General features: G+C 42.5%; 2 protein-coding genes across 2 annotated transcripts in view; one reads left to right on the top strand and one right to left on the bottom strand.

The window, feature by feature from the left end:
* Positions 1-18,114, bottom strand: part of T265_04080 (hypothetical protein) — a gene marked incomplete at both ends in the record, with an annotated part of 38,496 nt that overhangs the window by 17,862 nt on the left and 2,520 nt on the right. Inside the window, 2 exons of the mRNA XM_009168726.1 lie at positions 1,626-1,833; positions 8,290-8,475. Of these exons, the coding sequence (XP_009166990.1) occupies positions 1,626-1,833; positions 8,290-8,475 (394 nt within the window). The remainder of the gene's footprint in view (positions 1-1,625; positions 1,834-8,289; positions 8,476-18,114) is intronic.
* On the top strand, positions 2,078-12,848 carry T265_04081 (hypothetical protein; the record flags this gene model as incomplete). Its single annotated transcript, XM_009168727.1, has 4 exons — positions 2,078-2,158; positions 9,430-9,580; positions 9,646-10,022; positions 12,690-12,848. The coding sequence occupies 4 exons, from the start codon at positions 2,078-2,080 to the stop codon at positions 12,846-12,848; spliced, it is 768 nt and encodes a 255-aa protein (XP_009166991.1).

Raw genomic sequence — 18,114 nt, forward strand, 5'->3', positions numbered from 1 at the left:
CGGCAGATACACACTCACCAGAAAACACTGTGATGGTGTTCTTTGATACTAGCACTATATTACTACATTACGTTTAACGCTTTGGTTATTATCCGTTTAGGTATGATCCTCGGCTCGTGAGTTTTCTCTATTCCTACCCGCAGATATTGCTCCCGAAAAAAAACGTTTCATGGGCTTCTATACTGCGTGTGCGCTATGGTTTAGTCATATTTGAAAAAATTCTATTCATACTCCATGCATATCTGTACCCCGGTGCACTAAACGAAAACAGTTTGAAGCTCAATCGTTTTGCTACGATTTTTACGAAAGCACAACCCAGGTGATGGAATAATTCCTTGTAAAGCTTCTTCCGGAATGATTGAAATCTTCACAAAGACTGAGGATCACAAACATCCCGAAGCACATCCTACGTAACTTAATGTGTAGTCCCTAAAGAACACACCACCCAAAGAGACCATATGCGTCTCTTTTGCAATGTCATTGTCCTTGAAAATACCGTAGCTTGGGCGAAATCCACCGACTGACCACGATATGAAGGATGGACCAACAAGAAGCATTGCATTAACAAAGGGTGCATGAGTGGGATCTGCGTGTAACTCTAAATCATGTGACTCAAGGATGACCACAATTGTCATCTAAACGCAAGGCCAGTATTACGCCAATTTCTCTCCACATGGGTATGAAACACAGAGAACTGTGGTGCAGACACTTTGTGGTCACAATAGATCTATAATGATCGATTGTGGCCTTCCACATCTCAGGTAGAAAGTTCTGACCGTTGTGACAGCTAAATCTCGCAGTCATACTGAGAAAATGAAACTTTGCACAACACACACACACACACATGCTACGCAAAAGCAACCATCTTCCGAAGGAATCACTTCTGACCAATTTGGGTGGGGATGCTTGAAACCGGTTTTACTGAAGAATGTTTCACAAATGCGACGGGATGTTTAATCGATTTTGGACAAGTTCTATGCCTCATGGATAAATCGCAAACCAAATTAGGCGTGAGTGCCACTTAAGTTCACACTGACCAGAGGTGTTCTTGTAGAGGCGAGGGATCACAATCATTGGATCAGGTCTCATGGGGACAAGCGAAATCGCTCCGCTAGGGAAAAAATCCACTCTGTTACAAATCAATACTTTTGTTCCATCAGATCACACAGTTCCTACATAATGTCGTCCCTTTTCCATTCTTCATCCTTTAACATCCAAATTCTTTCCAATTCCATAGCTATGTACTTACACAATCCCCAAGGGTAACTCGGATTTGTTAAGCCAGCGAAATTGGGAGAAAACTCATTTACCCAAAATGGCTGTTAATTGTGTTAACTGTACAGAGTCGAACCTTTCTCATCGCATCCAGTGACGCGTCAATAGTTAATTTGATTAAACTGCACCGCGCCAGAATGTTAACTGGAAATACTTTCTTTTCTGTGATAAACTTTCATCGTTCCAAAGAAAAATCTCAAAGAATCCGCTTACAGAACAAGAAATTGTTATTCTTTTCGTAAGACAGACGTTTTTCGGAAGATCATCTGACATTTTGTTGAAAGAACACCAGAAAAAGTGCAAACTATCTTAGCGTCACCGATTGGCCACACGAAAACAGACGAACTAACCTTGAGATTCAAATCCGAGTAGTTTGAACGTTGACAAATGATTAACTTTCGATGGACGCAATACTTTCACACCCTCCATTTGTAGTACACGGACATACTCTTCTACCTCTTTGACTACTTTCTCCCAATGTTCCTTGGGTATGCAGTCAGCCCAGTAGCGTCCCGCGTTTTTCTCATAAAAGTCCCACTTATCCATCGGTGTGCACATCTAAGGAAAACAAGCAATATTATCGCCGGTCAAAGACAGATGTATTGTGTAAGCGGAAGGATTATACTGGTTTCAGCTCAGGTTGAACCTCAAAGTGGTTTCAACAAGATTGGCCCGACTGGTATTGTTGTACGCATGATATGCTGTAGGCAGATCGTTGCCACATGGAAATTCGTCAAGTGTAAAGATAAGATAAATAAAAGATAATCGTTCAGCTGTAACACACGTTCATTGCCTAACTGCCATGCAACTTGAAAGAAGTTTGAGGGCTGGGATAGTGACAGGTTGCCCAAGCCTAGACAGGGGAAGTCGAAAGGCAGAGGTCGTGTTCGAACCACAGACCTTCCGATCAATAAATTAGCGCTCTAACAACTGAGCCATCAGGTGTGCCTTTACTGAAACGAAGAATGCACCCGGATCTCAGGTGAATCTCTTTAGCGTTTTAGTGCACAAGTGCTACCCCATGTTCTAATTGGAACGCTGTTTAAGCTATTGAAGTCAGTTTGTTGACAAATTCTTTTTGCAATGGTAGTGAACAATCATCGGCAGCGCAGCACCGGTTGACCTGTGAGTGTTTCTCCGCTATCTACGTCCAGCTTGATTTTGAGTTACGATATAAGATTGATCGAAATTTAAGGACAAAGTCCACCTGCTGAACCTCAAACAAGACGATGTCGGCAGTTCATCAGTCAGGAGTTTTTGTTCACCTTCTAATTAGTGTTCTTGCATTTCACATTCATACCGGGTTAAAGGGCTCTAATATGAATGCACTTTCCGGAACAGCCGGGCTTATTCCGAACGCCTGAACTGCAATCAGTTGGAATCTTGTCCGCGGTTGTCGGCACTCACCAGTACATATCATCGCCAATATTAATTTTCTCTGTATTTGATAAATGAGTGCGTTGTGTTATCTTGACGCCGTCAGTGGACGCTGGAGGCACCTGATTTATCATGTCAGAACGGGCAAACATGCCGATGTGAGCACCTATTTGTAAACTAATATGGCAGTAATGGGCGAATCGACTGAAATTCCACCGAATCTTTTGTCTGTGTTACTCTTCCCTTGAATACACTGCTTCACGCCACATTCGGAACGATATCCAAGTTATCCAGTTCTGTTCCAGTGTCACAAGGCCTTACTCTTCCCTTGAATACACTGCTTCACGCCACATTCGGAACGATATCCAAGTTATCCAGTTCTGTTCCAGTGCTACTCACAAGGCCGATGACAATCTGGGCAGCCCGTTTCCGGTAGCATCACCTCAGGAGCTCATCTCCTGGGCCTGGCTTCCGAATCACCATGAGCCTCATTTCATACATGAAAGGCAAGTAGTATGAATATGGAGGTAAACACTCAATTGCAAAGTAAAACGTAGTTTATGGCTGATTTAGTTGGACCGGTTTATAACTCTTCTCAAGTCAAGGAAATATTTTTCCACCTTGGATCTCAAACCAAAACACAAACGCCCAGTTTGTTGTTCGGATAGAAAACAGGACTGATGGAAATTCAGAGAACAGGTTTTTCTGAGGAATGTCGAAGAAGGGGGGACCGGAGTTTTCATCACACTTGTAGATGATTTCACTTCAGATGAAGCGCACTTTTTATTGCGAAAATTGCATGATTTCATTTGGAAGACAACCAAGCTATCGTTTTGCTTTTTATGACATACGTTAGCCATGACTTGCTGGTTGAATGGTCCAATCGATAGATGCTTTATTTCTGGTTGAATTTGAACACTAAACCTGGAGCCACACATGTGCAAGAGGACTTCAAATTCGGGGTAAGGATTTTCACCGCAGATTATACATGTTGTTCCCCAAGTTTTGAAATCATCTGTTTCACTACCTCTAAGACAAACTTTTGATCTATCGTTCACTGATCATTGAGCAAAATAACTGGCTCGCAAAAGTTATGCAAGCACAAAGGATTGAAGTTGGCTGATAGTTATGACGATTTCTGCTTGCGGTCTGATCTGTCAATTCTTAGTTTGTGCCGTAATCTCATCTTCTTGAGATGCAGTGGCCGGTTGTCCTTCCCCGTTAGATGTTGGGATTTCTTGTGTTGGCCAATTAGGTGTTGCTTGAATGGTCAGTTTGATGTCGCCCTTTGTTGAATCGTTCTCTATCTTTCTTTAATTTATTGTTTCAATGCTATTTTTGGGAAAGCGAATTAATCCCGTAGACTTTTGGTTTTTGTTTACCACAATACAACGCAAATCGGGAGCGGATCAATCAGAGAGAGAGAGAACCGTCGCCTCCGGACGAGCTAATAAAAGACGGTGGAACACGAGGCACACAGACCACAACGCAGCGCAAATGGTGAATGGGCCAATAAGATTACAAGAAGGGCATATACCAACTAGCCAGTCGCACGAGGTTATTCTAGATACTTTCCAACAACCACATAAACGCAGACAGCTATTGAAGTGGTACCCACTTAACTGCGCACTGACAAAGTCTCCTCGGTTGGGAGCAAGCTAGTTGTCAGGCTCGGCAAACAGACTAACTGCTACTATGTCAATAAAGCCTCCCAAGCTTACAGTATTGAGACACATCGATTATTTGGAGTGTTACTAGCTCACTGGTGAACGCGACGAATGGCGATGGAGAAGCGGAGCATGTGTGTTTTCAACAGCGGTTACCAATGATCTGAATCGAAGAACCAGAGTAACCTGTTTTTTCTCATAGTCACGTATATAAGGATATGTACATACACATTCCTCTGATTCCGACCAGGGACAACCGCTGTTTGTGAAGTTGATAACACATGTGCACAATTACCTGTCGTTTAGATGCAGCTTTGAAAGTTCGCACATTTCGGACCACAGTATGTCGCCAGCCAAATCGCAGTAAATGGTTCGATGCACCGTCCATTATTGGTTCCTTATTCTAAATAAGTCACGTGTTCACAGTTCACAATAGTTTCAGCCGTTTTGTTTAGAACGCAAAGATTTAACTGCCCCTTTTTCCGGACAAACCTGAGGTAGCGCAACATGGGCGGTTTCACAGATATGTTAGCTGATCTCGTATAGATAAAGTAATCATAACCGTAATATGCTACACATAAGGTTGCTGAAAACTCTTCGACAGCCCACGACCGGTATCGCCCATCTTGGGACTTATCAGGTAACCGCAATTCTTGAGTTTTAGTCAACTTGTTGATCCCAGCTGAATACCCTTGTTTATGATAATTAGCTCCAAGAAGGGCGAAACCGGTCGTGGGCTGTCGAACAGTTTTTGGCAAAACCAAACCGAATCGCAAATGAATGTACGTGTCTTAACCATAAACTGCTTCAGCCGAGCCATTTGACAACCTTTCTTCCTGATAATACCATGAGATAACAGTGTGGCAGTCGGCCTTATGACGAGCACCAGCAATGTGTAATCAGATCTGTCAATCCTAACAGTGAACCAGTCTGTGAACCAGAACCATCAAAAATTGATGCCCGAAAACTGCAAGATTCGGCTAATCTGTAAATGCGTTTTACTTCTGGGCGTTTATAGAAGACCACATGGTTCACATGGATTGACGTTCGATGCAACAGCTTTTACTAAGAATGTATGCACTATGGCGAACCTACTATCAGTGCAGCTTTTACAAACTAATGCACCGAATATCAACGATATCAACTTCCCTGCCTTATGTGAAATAATTAATTAGTTGAAACAAAATCGGGATATGGGATAGATAGCGGACTAGGCCACTTTGGTAGGACGGATTGAGCATACCTCTTGGGGCACAGAGTTTGGCGAAAAAGGATGAGTGATGGCAGCTTGTAGCTACGACCTTATGAGCTCTAACCGCTTTTGCCTGACTATGTGGTACTTGATAGGGGGTGCGATATTCGGAACCACGATGTCTGCATATGTCCCGCAAGTAGGTAGGTGATGTAGGTACGAGTTGAGACCGTACAGTGAGCTACACTACCCTTTTTCGCAAGTATCGAGATGTAAGTGGCATAAGAGTCACTAGTGAATTAACATGGGAATGATCAACTGTGGCAATTTGTCCTTGTTTTGCAGATGAAAAAGGATGGTCTGAAAAGATGCATCGAGTTTCGGCAAAACTCAAAGTGAATTTCACGGTTTCAGATAAACTTCCGGGTTGCAGCCTACCTACCCAGGCCGTCATTGCCAGCTTTCCATTATGTTCTGTAAGCTGCTCGAAATAAGTCAATCGGAGCAACCGTTTCCTTGTATTCAGCTCTAGAGTCATCTGACCAATTTTTCAACGTGTCACCGGGGCGTACTTTTTGGGTTAAGCAAAACATTAGGTTTAGTTTCTGCTACAAAAGAACGTCACTACCAAAATCTGTGTGTTGTTATTTCCAGATTTGTTTGGAAGGTCACACAAGGTCGCTTACTCAGTAACACATCGGAAAAGTAGAGTTGATTTCTGGCCACGCTTGTCGCATTACCAGAAGCAATGCGGTGGGTGAGGATTATGTTCATATTCGGTTCTTCACAAATGATATAAAAACTATCATCGACATTTAGTTACCGTTCCGGATGAATTCTGAATTATCTCCTATTAGACTCAGTCCGCCAGCTTCCCCATAATGTGAGCAGGTCCAGAGTTACCGTCCACAGTTACCGTTTAAAGAAAACAAATTTTCATCATCGATCGAGCACCGTCTAACCGTCAATCAAGCATAATTTTAATGGTGCTTAGTTAGTCCATCTTTCAGCCGACTCCGTTTAATCTAACCCCACCCAAAATGGGCTAAGTTGTCTCGTGTGTCACATCCAACTTGATCTTTTAGGTTGTGTTTGTAGAGTTACACACGCCCGCAAAACTAAAAGACACCTCGGGACACGAACAGTGGGCGTGTCGGGGTGAAGTCGCGCTTTCTTAAATCGCCACCAGTAAATACACAAAGAGCCAGAAGGTAGAATATTAAATTACGTACTCCGGTTAAATAATACCAGAAATAGAGGTCGAATCTTGAAAATAGCCATTTTACTGACTGGACAACATGAGAATTCAGTCTCTTTGAAATATGGAAGGAGCTTTGAAAATACTGTATGTTCCGTAGACAAGGTATCTCAGTAGAAAATTATCTTCGGTAATTTTTCTGACTAGTACCTCATGAATCTGTCTAACCTGAGAGCGCCCCCAAGAAAACGTACCTCAAAGAACATGACATACAGTTCTTTTGCCAATTTGTTCAAACTGAAAGCGTTAGAATATCTTTGAGGAGAAGTGCTTTCAGGAAGAGAGCAGCGTCTTCTGTGCGACTTCATTCCATACACAAAGTTATGGCTGTAGCTGTTAGTAGTAGTTTTTATGAATGCGTTATAGCCCTAACAAGATTGATTGAGACAACCAAATTAAAAAGCATGTTTCGCAGTCAAAAAGCTGAACCAATGCGTATTAGAACTGCACATTTGGTTAAGCTGTCTAATGATGTTGTCCTCATCGGTGTGGTGTTCATGGAATTAAGAAAGCACATTTTCTTATGAAACACAGTAGTGAAGCCCTTGAAAGGGTCATTTATTATTGAAAGTATCTCAGTGTCTCGTATATGAGTGATCTTGAACTTCACCAGACGGTAAGATGGTGAAAAAAACATACGTTAAGTAGACCTTACACTTGCTTAGCTATTGCATGGACCTAAAATGAAAGAATCGTCGCATACGTGTGAGATCAGCTAATCACTTCAAGGTCAGATCACATCAAACAGTCGTACTGCACTGTTCAATCAGTATCCATGTGTTACAGGATTTCTTTCTGGAATCTCCGCGGCGCTTATTACATTCATCATTGGTCCAAGTTATTCGCTGAAAACCGTTCGCACCATTATTAGCACGTTATTTTGTGTTAGTAGTATGCCCACTCACTTTGCTAACTGGCAGAATACATTTGAAATAGGAAAACCCGGTATTATGTGAGATGTCTTCATGCTTCTGCAGAAAATGTGTCATTGAGAACAAACGTCTTCGGTTACACCCCGGCAGTTCAGTACAAAATTCCCGCTTATAAGTTTGCCTTGAATGCAGTCAAGTTGGTTTCTAGCGTTGCGAAATGAGGCTCAGCAGGGACCTTGAGCATAGTTCATTAGGGTGAACAGGGTATATTTTTAGTTTGAATATACATCGCCCACTTGAATTATCTACGACCGGTCTAACGTACGGACTGTCTCGGTGCAGCCCATTCCAGGAAACCAACAGATGATCATTTACCGTCCAAGTCGGAATTTAACTAACTTCCATCTGCTTCCCTCAAAATTTTCATGGATTTTTGCATCCATACTTAGCATGTATTTCCATCCATTACGCTGTTTTTGTCTAAGCTCAAAATACCGATATCCAATAATTTCACCTACGAGGTTCTGGACCTCATAGAGTCAATCTACAAAGTAGGTATTGAATTTTTTGTAATGGTTATACTAAAACGACATCTCGTTAAAAAATGTGAACCTTTTGAACTGCAACCTCTGAAAATGACCAACTTACTTTCACTTCTGGGAGGAGCCGTGGCACAACGGCACCCTCTGGAGTCCCAACAATGATTTCTTCCAGTGGGTCCCACTCATTCCAAGACCAAACTGGACTTGAGGAATCGACCGGAGCCTTAGAGTTGCCGGCGACATCTGAAGATTTTCGGTGAAAGATTTGACTTGAGCTGAGAAGACGATTCCTCTGAAGTAGAGCAGAGAAATTCGTGCGCTTATCATTGCTGTGCCTCAGAAGAATTTACAAAGTTTGGACTTGGTTTTTTTTACTTCTAGTATGCAAAGCAGTTTTTCTTGTGGGAAAATAGCGTGGTATTTTCTACCATTTTTATCAACTTATAATCCGACTGATATCAACCCACAACTTTTGTTTGAATTTCACACAAGCCTTTCAGCTTTTGGAAGCACTTGTGAGTAGCCTGCACGTTCCTATACCGATTTAGACATGTACCTGGTTGTTTGCTCTACTCGATTACTCTCGCAACTCTGTCATGACGATCTGCCTGCGTTTCAAAATCGCTGGCCGTGAAGAACACCGCTGTGCGTCCACAATACTTTCCAGCTGATCTTGACCATTTAGGTCAAGTCTGACCATTTAGGTCAAGTCATTGAATCAATAAGATGTAAAACAGATGTACTATCAAAATGTGAGATCGGTAATGATTCGTCCTTCATTCAACTGTCTGGAGTGAGCAATGAGTGCCTGGTAGTATGTCTGGGGTGAACGTGCTCATTAAAGTCAATCCACCGACTTCAGACATTGAGAAGGTAATGCAAAAGAGGACATGCAAGGGTCCTCAGGTTCTATCAATCCAATTTGACGATGGGCCTAGAAGAAACATCTGCTTAGTCATTACCGTTGCTCAGGGGATCAGCGGGCAAAACACATTGATAGAGTTTCCTTACGTCTAATCAACGGTCTTGCCTAGAAATGATCCCAAGTATAATAGCTCATTTAGATTGCACAACATGATCGAGGAACGTACGCCTCTAATCCCATAATGTAAAAGTACGAGCTCACACAAGGACTCTAGAGAACGAAAACAAAAACAATCCCGTTGAAGCATGTACCATCTTTAAAGCTCTTACCAATGGTTAGCAACCTACATAAGTTTTTTTGGCAAACAGTCTACATTAAAAGTGTGAAAGTCAATGTACTTATCAACTGGAAAAGTTTGAGACCGATCGAGAAGTCATCGTTTCAGAAGAGCTAGTTAAACAATCGGTACCGAAAATTGCGAAGGGTGTTGGCATCAGTAGCGAAACTCAAAAGGGAATAGACCGGGACTGCTGTTGTTCCATATAAACCGAGGAAATTGGAGGTCATTCGAAGAATTCTAAACACGGCTAACATAAGGGTGGCCCTCCAGAAGGGAGAACACCCTGCACTCTGCACTGGTGCAAGTGAGGGATCACCACCCAGCAAACAGAACCAAGGACTGTATCTACAAAATTAAGTATAACGGCTGCACCAAGGTCTATATAGGACAGACGGCCAAGGAACTGCACACCAGAACCAGAGAGCATAGTAGAAAAATAAAGAGGCCACTTAGAAACGCAGATGAATATCAAGCGTTACTGAAAGATTCGGCAATCGCGGAACACGCACTGGGCATGGGACACAAAATAGAGGTTTTGAAGCGGGAACTACGGCCCACGTCACAGAGAATGATAGCCGAGGCGGTAGAAATCGCCAAGCACTCCAGTGTTAACAGAATGGAAGGCGTGGAACTGGTAAGCGTGTGGAGAACGGTTCTGGACCAGTCGAACTGACACGTGTTGGTGTGCGGTTATCAGAAGGAAGCGTGGTCATCATCTGGATTCCACTTGACCTCAAGCCCTCAAACTAAATTTTCGGAGCACTCAAGACCCCACAAAAACCAGGGAAAATCTACCAGTGACAGCCGAAGTGAATCATCAACTGAAGCACTCTGAAGTGGAATATTAACGAACCAAATCCGACCAGAATTAATTTACCCCCCCCCCCAAATCCACCAAAGCAAGATTTTGACAACTTCACTAACCGACAAGAGCCGTAATTGACACTCAACACTGATCTAGTGTGATAGTCTGAAGAGGACTGACTTACTGATTAGTTCCCTGTCTGCCTTCCAACCTGGCCAATTTGGTGACCTTCTCACTTGGCCTTATGAAGCTTTTGTGTCAAAAGCGAAACGTTGCCCAAATAAAAACTACCGATTGTTCACCAAGCTCTTCTGAAACGAATCAATGTACTGACGTGTTTTTGTCATTCCAAAGTCATTAACAGTCCTTATTAGATGAGTACACAAGAGCATTCTAGTTTTCAACTTTTCGGTTCCTAGTTGAGCAGTCTACCGGTGAACTGCGAATAGCTGATCCACAGTGTGATTACCTTGCGCCGAGGCAGGAGTAAACATCACTCTTTCTTCATTGGCAGAAGTCATTTCACATAGCGTGAATTTGTCTTATTTCTCGAATGAATGGTTCCACGTGTGGTGCAATCACAGTTTTTGAGATACTTTCCTTTCCTTGTAGATCAGTTACCTGGACTCGGAATATCACGGAGTCCTTACCATCCAGAAAAAGAGCTTTCCACTCTGAGAGGAAGGTATGCGAACAAAACTTAAAACCAGCCTGCGTGAGCTGTTTAAATGAAGGACAGACAACGTCACCTTGTGTGAGTGCAGATGAATCACAAGTCTGACCAACCAGTCACACGTAACTGCTGGTATTTAACCTGTTATTCTCAAGGTCATGGATTCTAGTTTCCTCAAATGTATTTGGAAAGTATACTCACAAGTAGTCAGGCATGCGTATGAACTCGGCGTTGATGATAATTCAAACCGATCGTTCGACGCTATCAATTTCGTCACATTGCGCTGAACAACTCCTCCCCAGTGACGCAGCTTGTCGTGTTCACAGGACGTGCGCCCATCTGGTTTGAAAATTTTCTTTCTCGACACCATAGTCCCCTAATCTTCATCAACCTTGTCACCAACTTGGTTATCAAAGTGTGCGCATGTTGCGGCCGACACTAGTGTGCAAAGTAACTAGTGTTGGCAAGCGCCCCGGGCTGATGTTCGCCTGCATTTCTCGTTTACAGTACGCTGTCAGTACTCACATAGGTTGTAATCTTACTAGTTTGAAATCGAAATGTAAACTGCGTTCATATTGGTAGCGGCTCGGCTGATGGTGGGTGTGTGGGCGATCGTCGTATCCGATGGACATCCGGCGCAGTGGTGATCCGACCAAAGTAATCAATCACTGTTCACCTAATTCCACCTTCAGCTTCGCTATCGACCGTAATAGCTTGATCGTAAACATGACTAAACAGGATAGGATAAGCATTGATAGCAAACCATAAAGTAAAGCATTATCGTTTCCGGAAAAGCGATTTGATCGAGTGCCACCACACCGTTATCATAAAATTGGACCCATCTGATAATACGAACAGGATGCACGTCTCTTTCTGCAGCACTCTCTCTCCACGAAGCTGCTGCGCAAACCTAGCTGCTTCCAGGATACTCAGAATTGTTGGGCGAAAATAAGGGTGGATTCTTCGGAAGGGACTCTGGTTGGTACGCTTAAACCTCGGTAAAGTATATTAGGTTTTAACGTTGGTGAACAATGAAATGTTCCAGGGAACAAATTTCTCCCAGTATATATATATATATAAATTGTACTTCTTTCTTACGGGAGCTATAACCTGCGAAGAAACTTATTACTATCTGTCTTTTGGCCCAATTTGGACTCGTTCAGACTTCTTTCACCCTAGATACTAGCTCCCGTTCATCGTCCGCTCGAGACCCAACAGATATTCTAACTCATCAGTATCAAGAGGCCTCATCTACACGATACTCTGGGCATAAATGGTAGTTCCCTAAGGTTAGTTTAATAGTTTGGGGAGCAGTACTCAAAAGGTCATCCGAAGAAAATCATATGGACCAACGGGGCAAAAAGTGGAAACATTTTGAAACCATTATTGTGCCGACGAGGGAAATGCTTCAGACGCTCTTGGTCAATTTAACATAGTAAAGGAACCACTCTGATGCTTTGAGTTTTTCGTATATGACCCCAGTTCGACTAATCGTCAAGTTTCCGAGAAGTCGATAGAGTTGCTATAATCTCTCTTTACACGGACAGGCTTGATCGCTGTTAACTGAATTACGGTATGTGGGTGCAAGCGTTTTTGTCGACAATACATGGGGGTCGTTTCTAATCTCGTACCAAGTCCTCCGGGAACTTCCATTCTTTTACCAACGTTTAACATAACATTGTGCCATTTGGTTCAGTTCAGACAGTGCGCTACAGTCCTCGGATTTCCCTTTGACCAGGCCAGTCCCAGGTGCGAGATTACTTATAAGGTTGCTGGAAACGATCTCTCATAGCCCAAGACCGGTTTCACTCTTTGTTAGGCAGGAATCCACACGGATCCCACTATACCGTACGTCTTTAGGCGTTGCTACGGCCGATAAGCCTGGCCCGCTCGAGGCTGGCCCGGAATTCGGGACGCTTGCCGGTCCGTCATCAAGACGAGATCTGATTGGTCAACAATCTGGACCCAACAGCCAATCATGACCCAGTATTGGCCAAATGCCGGTTGCCAATGGCGCATCCAGAACGCGTCAGAAATTCCAGAAAGTTATAACCGCTTGCGCTATATATACAAAGCGCTGTACAACTGTTCTCGACTTGGTTTTGGGCGTTAATAGACCTTGTGCACCTTTGGTGGTTGTATTGACGCGAACGCTAGCTTGGGAGGCTCAGACCGAGAACTAAGCTGAGGAAAATACCGTTACTACAGTCTTCTTAGGGCTCATCGGGCAGGTGCAGTCCCCAAGTTCCTAACAACCTTATGTTCTACTTGAACCCATACTGTACCAAATTTGGGAAGTGCGTTCATTTGCTAACCACTTTGGTCTTGATGGGAAATCTCTCTGAATCTCAAATGGATCGCTGAATAAAATATGCAGGGATATTTCAACTATCATACCAAGTGAAGCGAGAAATGGCCTTTCTGCAGCAAAAAAATGAAGAATGTCACAGACGAGCGATTCAGTTGAAAATCAGTTTTGCGCGTTCTTATTTTGCTTTTTTATGGGAGAATATTTCAGGTGAACGACGTGGAGACCAGGCAGGATACAACAGGAGAACGGCTTGTGCTCAAATAAGAGTAAAACTGTTAGAAGAGCTAAAATTTCAATCGCGCTACATACCATTTACATGGGACATGTGATCAGTCCAAGCGAGTACTTTTTCACCTGCATTTTGTCTGTTCAAACGCCAATGACGAACAGAAAGTACGGTTTGCAATAGCTGAATTATTCGTAATATGGCCACGTGTCCCAGTAATATGCTGTCAAAAACGATGTAAATTAAGTGTGAATGGATGGCACTGCTCATCCATTCACAAAACAAAAATATAACGGGAATGTGTTTCCTCCCGATCATTTCCGCATATTGTTGTTGTAATCACTAAACATAAAAATGCCTGTTCCTTCTGACGTCAGCAACATTTTACCACCGGATTAAGGTTGACCTGGGGCATGGGATTTCAAAAAAATCATTTTATGCTAATGGTAATTTTCCTCCAGATGGTGTGTTCTACGCCAACCAATTTGATGGTTGATATTAAGCGCCACGGGTGAAATGCATATTCAAACAGCGGTTCTCGTCGAAGCTGAATGTAGCTGCAGATTTTCTACGTCCTGCTGGGACTTTGGTCTTCGCAAGCTGTGGGATCTGCCGGATTGTCCGATGGGATTCATTGAGTGCTATTCATCAGTTCAAAAATTGCCCGCAAAAGCATGTTTTGGACAGTGTTATTATGGATCCCACGATAGATCTCACTAATCCCATCCAACAGTTGCATTGTCAAACTTTTAAGGAGTCTTCCAAAACTTAAGTTGTTTTGTGCGTGCGATTGAGCGATTCGCCAAATGGAATGAACATCAAGAAACATACAGTGGGGATGCTAAATGCTAATGTCGAAAGGAAGGAGGCCTTTGTTGCGTAGTTATTAGAAAATGCCAACTGGACAGTTACAGACTATTGTACAGGGAAGCAAAACTCTCATTTGCATTTTATTTACATAAACTGAACATCCATCTTTTTCTGAACGCGTCTTCTTGAGCTTTCCTGGATATTTATTAACCCAAATCCAAGCAAATGCTACAAAACGACTCCACAAATTCCACAACAGATCTCCCTTTTCAAGAGACGCAAAGCAAATTTACAAGAAGAAAACACACTGCTCGCATGCCCCCATCAGTAGTAGCACTGTTACACTACAACAGTTCTACAACCATTTATTTCGCTTGCTCTGTTGCTGATAATAACTTCCAACACTGACCTCACCATGATTTAGTAGGTGTAGTTATGCACAAAATGTCAACACACCAATCCATCAGCTAAATACGCTGCTGTTTCCGGAGAAAGTACCCATAAAGAGCATGTGATTCCATGAAAAGTAAGGAGGCTTATTCCAGGTATTCCGTATTATTTTCCGGCATTTACTAAGAGACTCATGAGAACGCTTTCCATCATAGTTTATTTAAATGTGACAGCTGTTTCAAGCCTGGGGTCCGGAGTTTGTGTCCCTCGAGGAAAGTACAAACTCGGCCTGTTCCGTTAGTACGCATTTTCCTAAAGGTCACCGTATTTTGCAATGATCGTTACGATTCTGCGAGGTGTCCGGTTTCTATGAAGACTTAGTCGAGAATAATTGCGGAAAAAACGACATCTACTTCCCCTGATTTCGGCCACCAAAAGCTCATCATTCTTCCTGTGTTCATACCGGTGCCGATCTGGTTCACAGGAACCAGCCAGAACGAACATGATCATCTTTGTCCTCAAAGACATTTATCTATTTATCGATCTCTTACGCTTTTTAAAGCGGGACCGATACATTATCTACGATTTCATCTATCCATCCATGACCCCGAATTCTTATACCGAACGTCATTCAGGGCTGATATGATCGTACAGGGCTATTTTCTTGCCAACAGAGGGAAAAAATGTCTAACCTGAAGCGTCACTACTGATCACTCTAACCAGGCTATATGGAGAAATCGACTGAGGCTAAATATGTATGTCCATTGTTTCCCCTTTGTCTAGCATAAGTACACACTTTCAATTAATATGGACATATATTCTTTGCTGTTGCGTGTATGCATCAGAAAGATATCTATAGAGTATTCAGACGACCTGTGTTTTGCTTCCTCTAACCAGCATATACTTGGTTGTTTTGTTTTTGTCTTTTAAGTGGTGCTTATGCATGGCCGACTCTTGAGTGGTATTCAGCTATCTTGAGATAATTGGAATCCACATCAATAGTAGTATCATCGTTTCTTGAATTTTGGTCTCACTGGTTTCCCTACTCCCATAAAAGCGACTTGTTGCTTCCATGCTCAAAAAGAATGCATTCGAAACTCATCCCAGTAGTTTGTGCAATACCAGCATGACTGGCTCTGCCGGTCCTCAATTTGTACTTCCCTTCAACTTACGTCTGGAGATTATATTCAGCTTCTTCCATATTGCGAATGCTGTTAGACAGTGAACGCATCTTCATTGGAAGAACTTGTCTTGCTGTCAATGATCTTATCCAGAACTTGGAAATACACCATTGTGTCGCCTCCATCACTCTTAAAGATTTTCGAAATTCACTAAAATTTTAGTTTCTTGTTGTAGGTGATTCACCGATCTTTTTAAACGGATGAATACTTTTACTTTCTTGACAACACAGGGGACAAGATTTCCCTTGCACTGAAGTGTGAATATGCAAGTTTGGCAACACCACGGATATGACCTACGAAACAGAAACAAAGCACCATTACTGTGGTTTGAATTTCACCTGCACACACTACAACTATACAAAAAACTCCGTCGTCTGCCAGTACGAATGAGATTGGTCTAATCGAAAAAATAATACATCCATGAACCAGTACACTTCTGCTAAGATTTCCCTTGCATTGAAGTGTGAATATGCAAGTTTGGCAACACCACAGATATGACCTTCGAAACAGAACCAAAGCACCATTACTGTGGTTTGAATTTCACCTACAACTATACAAAAAACTCCGTCGTCTGCCAGTACGAATGAGATTGGTCTAATCGAAAAAATAATACATCCATGAACCAGTACACTTCTGCTCCCTTCTCTACATGCACAGCGACAACTTTCGACGGGATGTAAAGGGTTTTTCTCAGGACAATTGGTGCACCAATGGCGTGACGGCAACTCAAACTGTCCCCTAATCTGTGTGTGCCAGAAGAAGCACGGATTTGTCCTCGGCAGAACCACCCCAAATGCTACAAAACTTTCAGGCCATTTCTCTGCTTCTCTTAACAGAAGAACCTGCTGTATCTGCCCTATTTTACAAACTAAGTTGCTGTTAACTGAATTCGAGCTGATTCTCTCGTTTACGAAATTCATCAGCTTAATTTGCAAATAAGTGCATTTCCCCAATTCCTGAAAACTTGGAGTTTGAGCGAAACATGACGTTGACTGAAGAAAACTCGTGGACTGCGCCTACTTAATGAGACAGAAGAAAGATGAAATAGTTTGTGGGTTGTCGAAGAATTTCTAGAAACTTATGAGTAGTGTGCGGTGTCGAAATAAGGCATCGTGCCAAGTTTAAAAGCCATCACATGCAATAATGTAAGTTGGATTTATATGCGTCGAATTGTTCGTAATTAGTAAATGCGGCGAACAAAAGTTGGCACTAAAAAGCACGGGATCCTGTCCACACACCTTGTTTGAAGAAAGGACGCCCGTAGCATTTCATCCAGATGTTAATAAACATTTCTTGATCTGAAGCCAGTCCACAAAGGGAACACTGATGCTAGGTGACGCGTACTGGAGATCGAATTCCGTTTGGTTTTTGTTCTCCTAATGAGGCTTTTTCTCATCAGAGAATGCAAACTGTAATAACCAAGGCACGAATCATGTACATCGATGATTTTCACAAAACATTTCATAAGCAACCAATCTCCTGAAGACACTTCGGTTAATTCAACCCACCCTAATCTTCCACGGCGACCTAAACCTACCTGCATTATATGTGGGGAAATGTGACGCAGTGCTAGCAGGGTAGGTCCATTGTACAGATTTTCTTTTCGGTGCGGACCGACTATTTTTTTAGATGTAAAGATTCCATGTAGACAAAAAACCTGGCTGATTGGCGGTATACGGTGTTTCCAGTTTACCATCAATCATTACTCCAGGAATTGAACAGAGGGAAAATAAATGAACACTTCTCAGCAAGTTATGCGGACAGCATTTGGACCGCATGCATTCGAGGTGTAGTGCGAGACTACTCCGTAACAAAATAATTTGTTCCAATATTTGATTAGTGTTACACACTCGAGATGACATCGCAAGTACATTACACAGATGATTCACATAAGTACTAATTGCCGTGAGAAACAACGTGTTATTGCAAGAATTACTGTTTCAAGGTAGAGGCGTCGTTGAATGTCCAAGACCTCGACTTACCTTAGTTTAAGTATCTGAAAAACCTCCAAACTCATGGAATATCCGATCCTACGGGGTAATCAATAACTAACTAAAAATGACTTTCTGATTATTCATCGTCCGTAGGTTTTCTGAATTACTCCACAGCTAGATAAACCAAACACGACATCTAGAAATGTCAATTAACTAGACTATTGAATAACGTTTGACTTGATTTCTGGGGTTCAGAAGTATTGATTTTTTGGCTTCATTATCCCCAGAAATTAAAAACCACTGTTTACCAAAAATCAACAGATAGTGGTGCCGTCTGAAATTACTTGTCAGCACATCCAAAAGCAGCATATGCCAGTATAGTTTTCACAGTATTCA

This window comes from Opisthorchis viverrini (genome assembly GCF_000715545.1).
Source record: "Opisthorchis viverrini unplaced genomic scaffold opera_v5_64, whole genome shotgun sequence".
NCBI lineage: Eukaryota > Metazoa > Platyhelminthes > Trematoda > Opisthorchiida > Opisthorchiidae > Opisthorchis > Opisthorchis viverrini.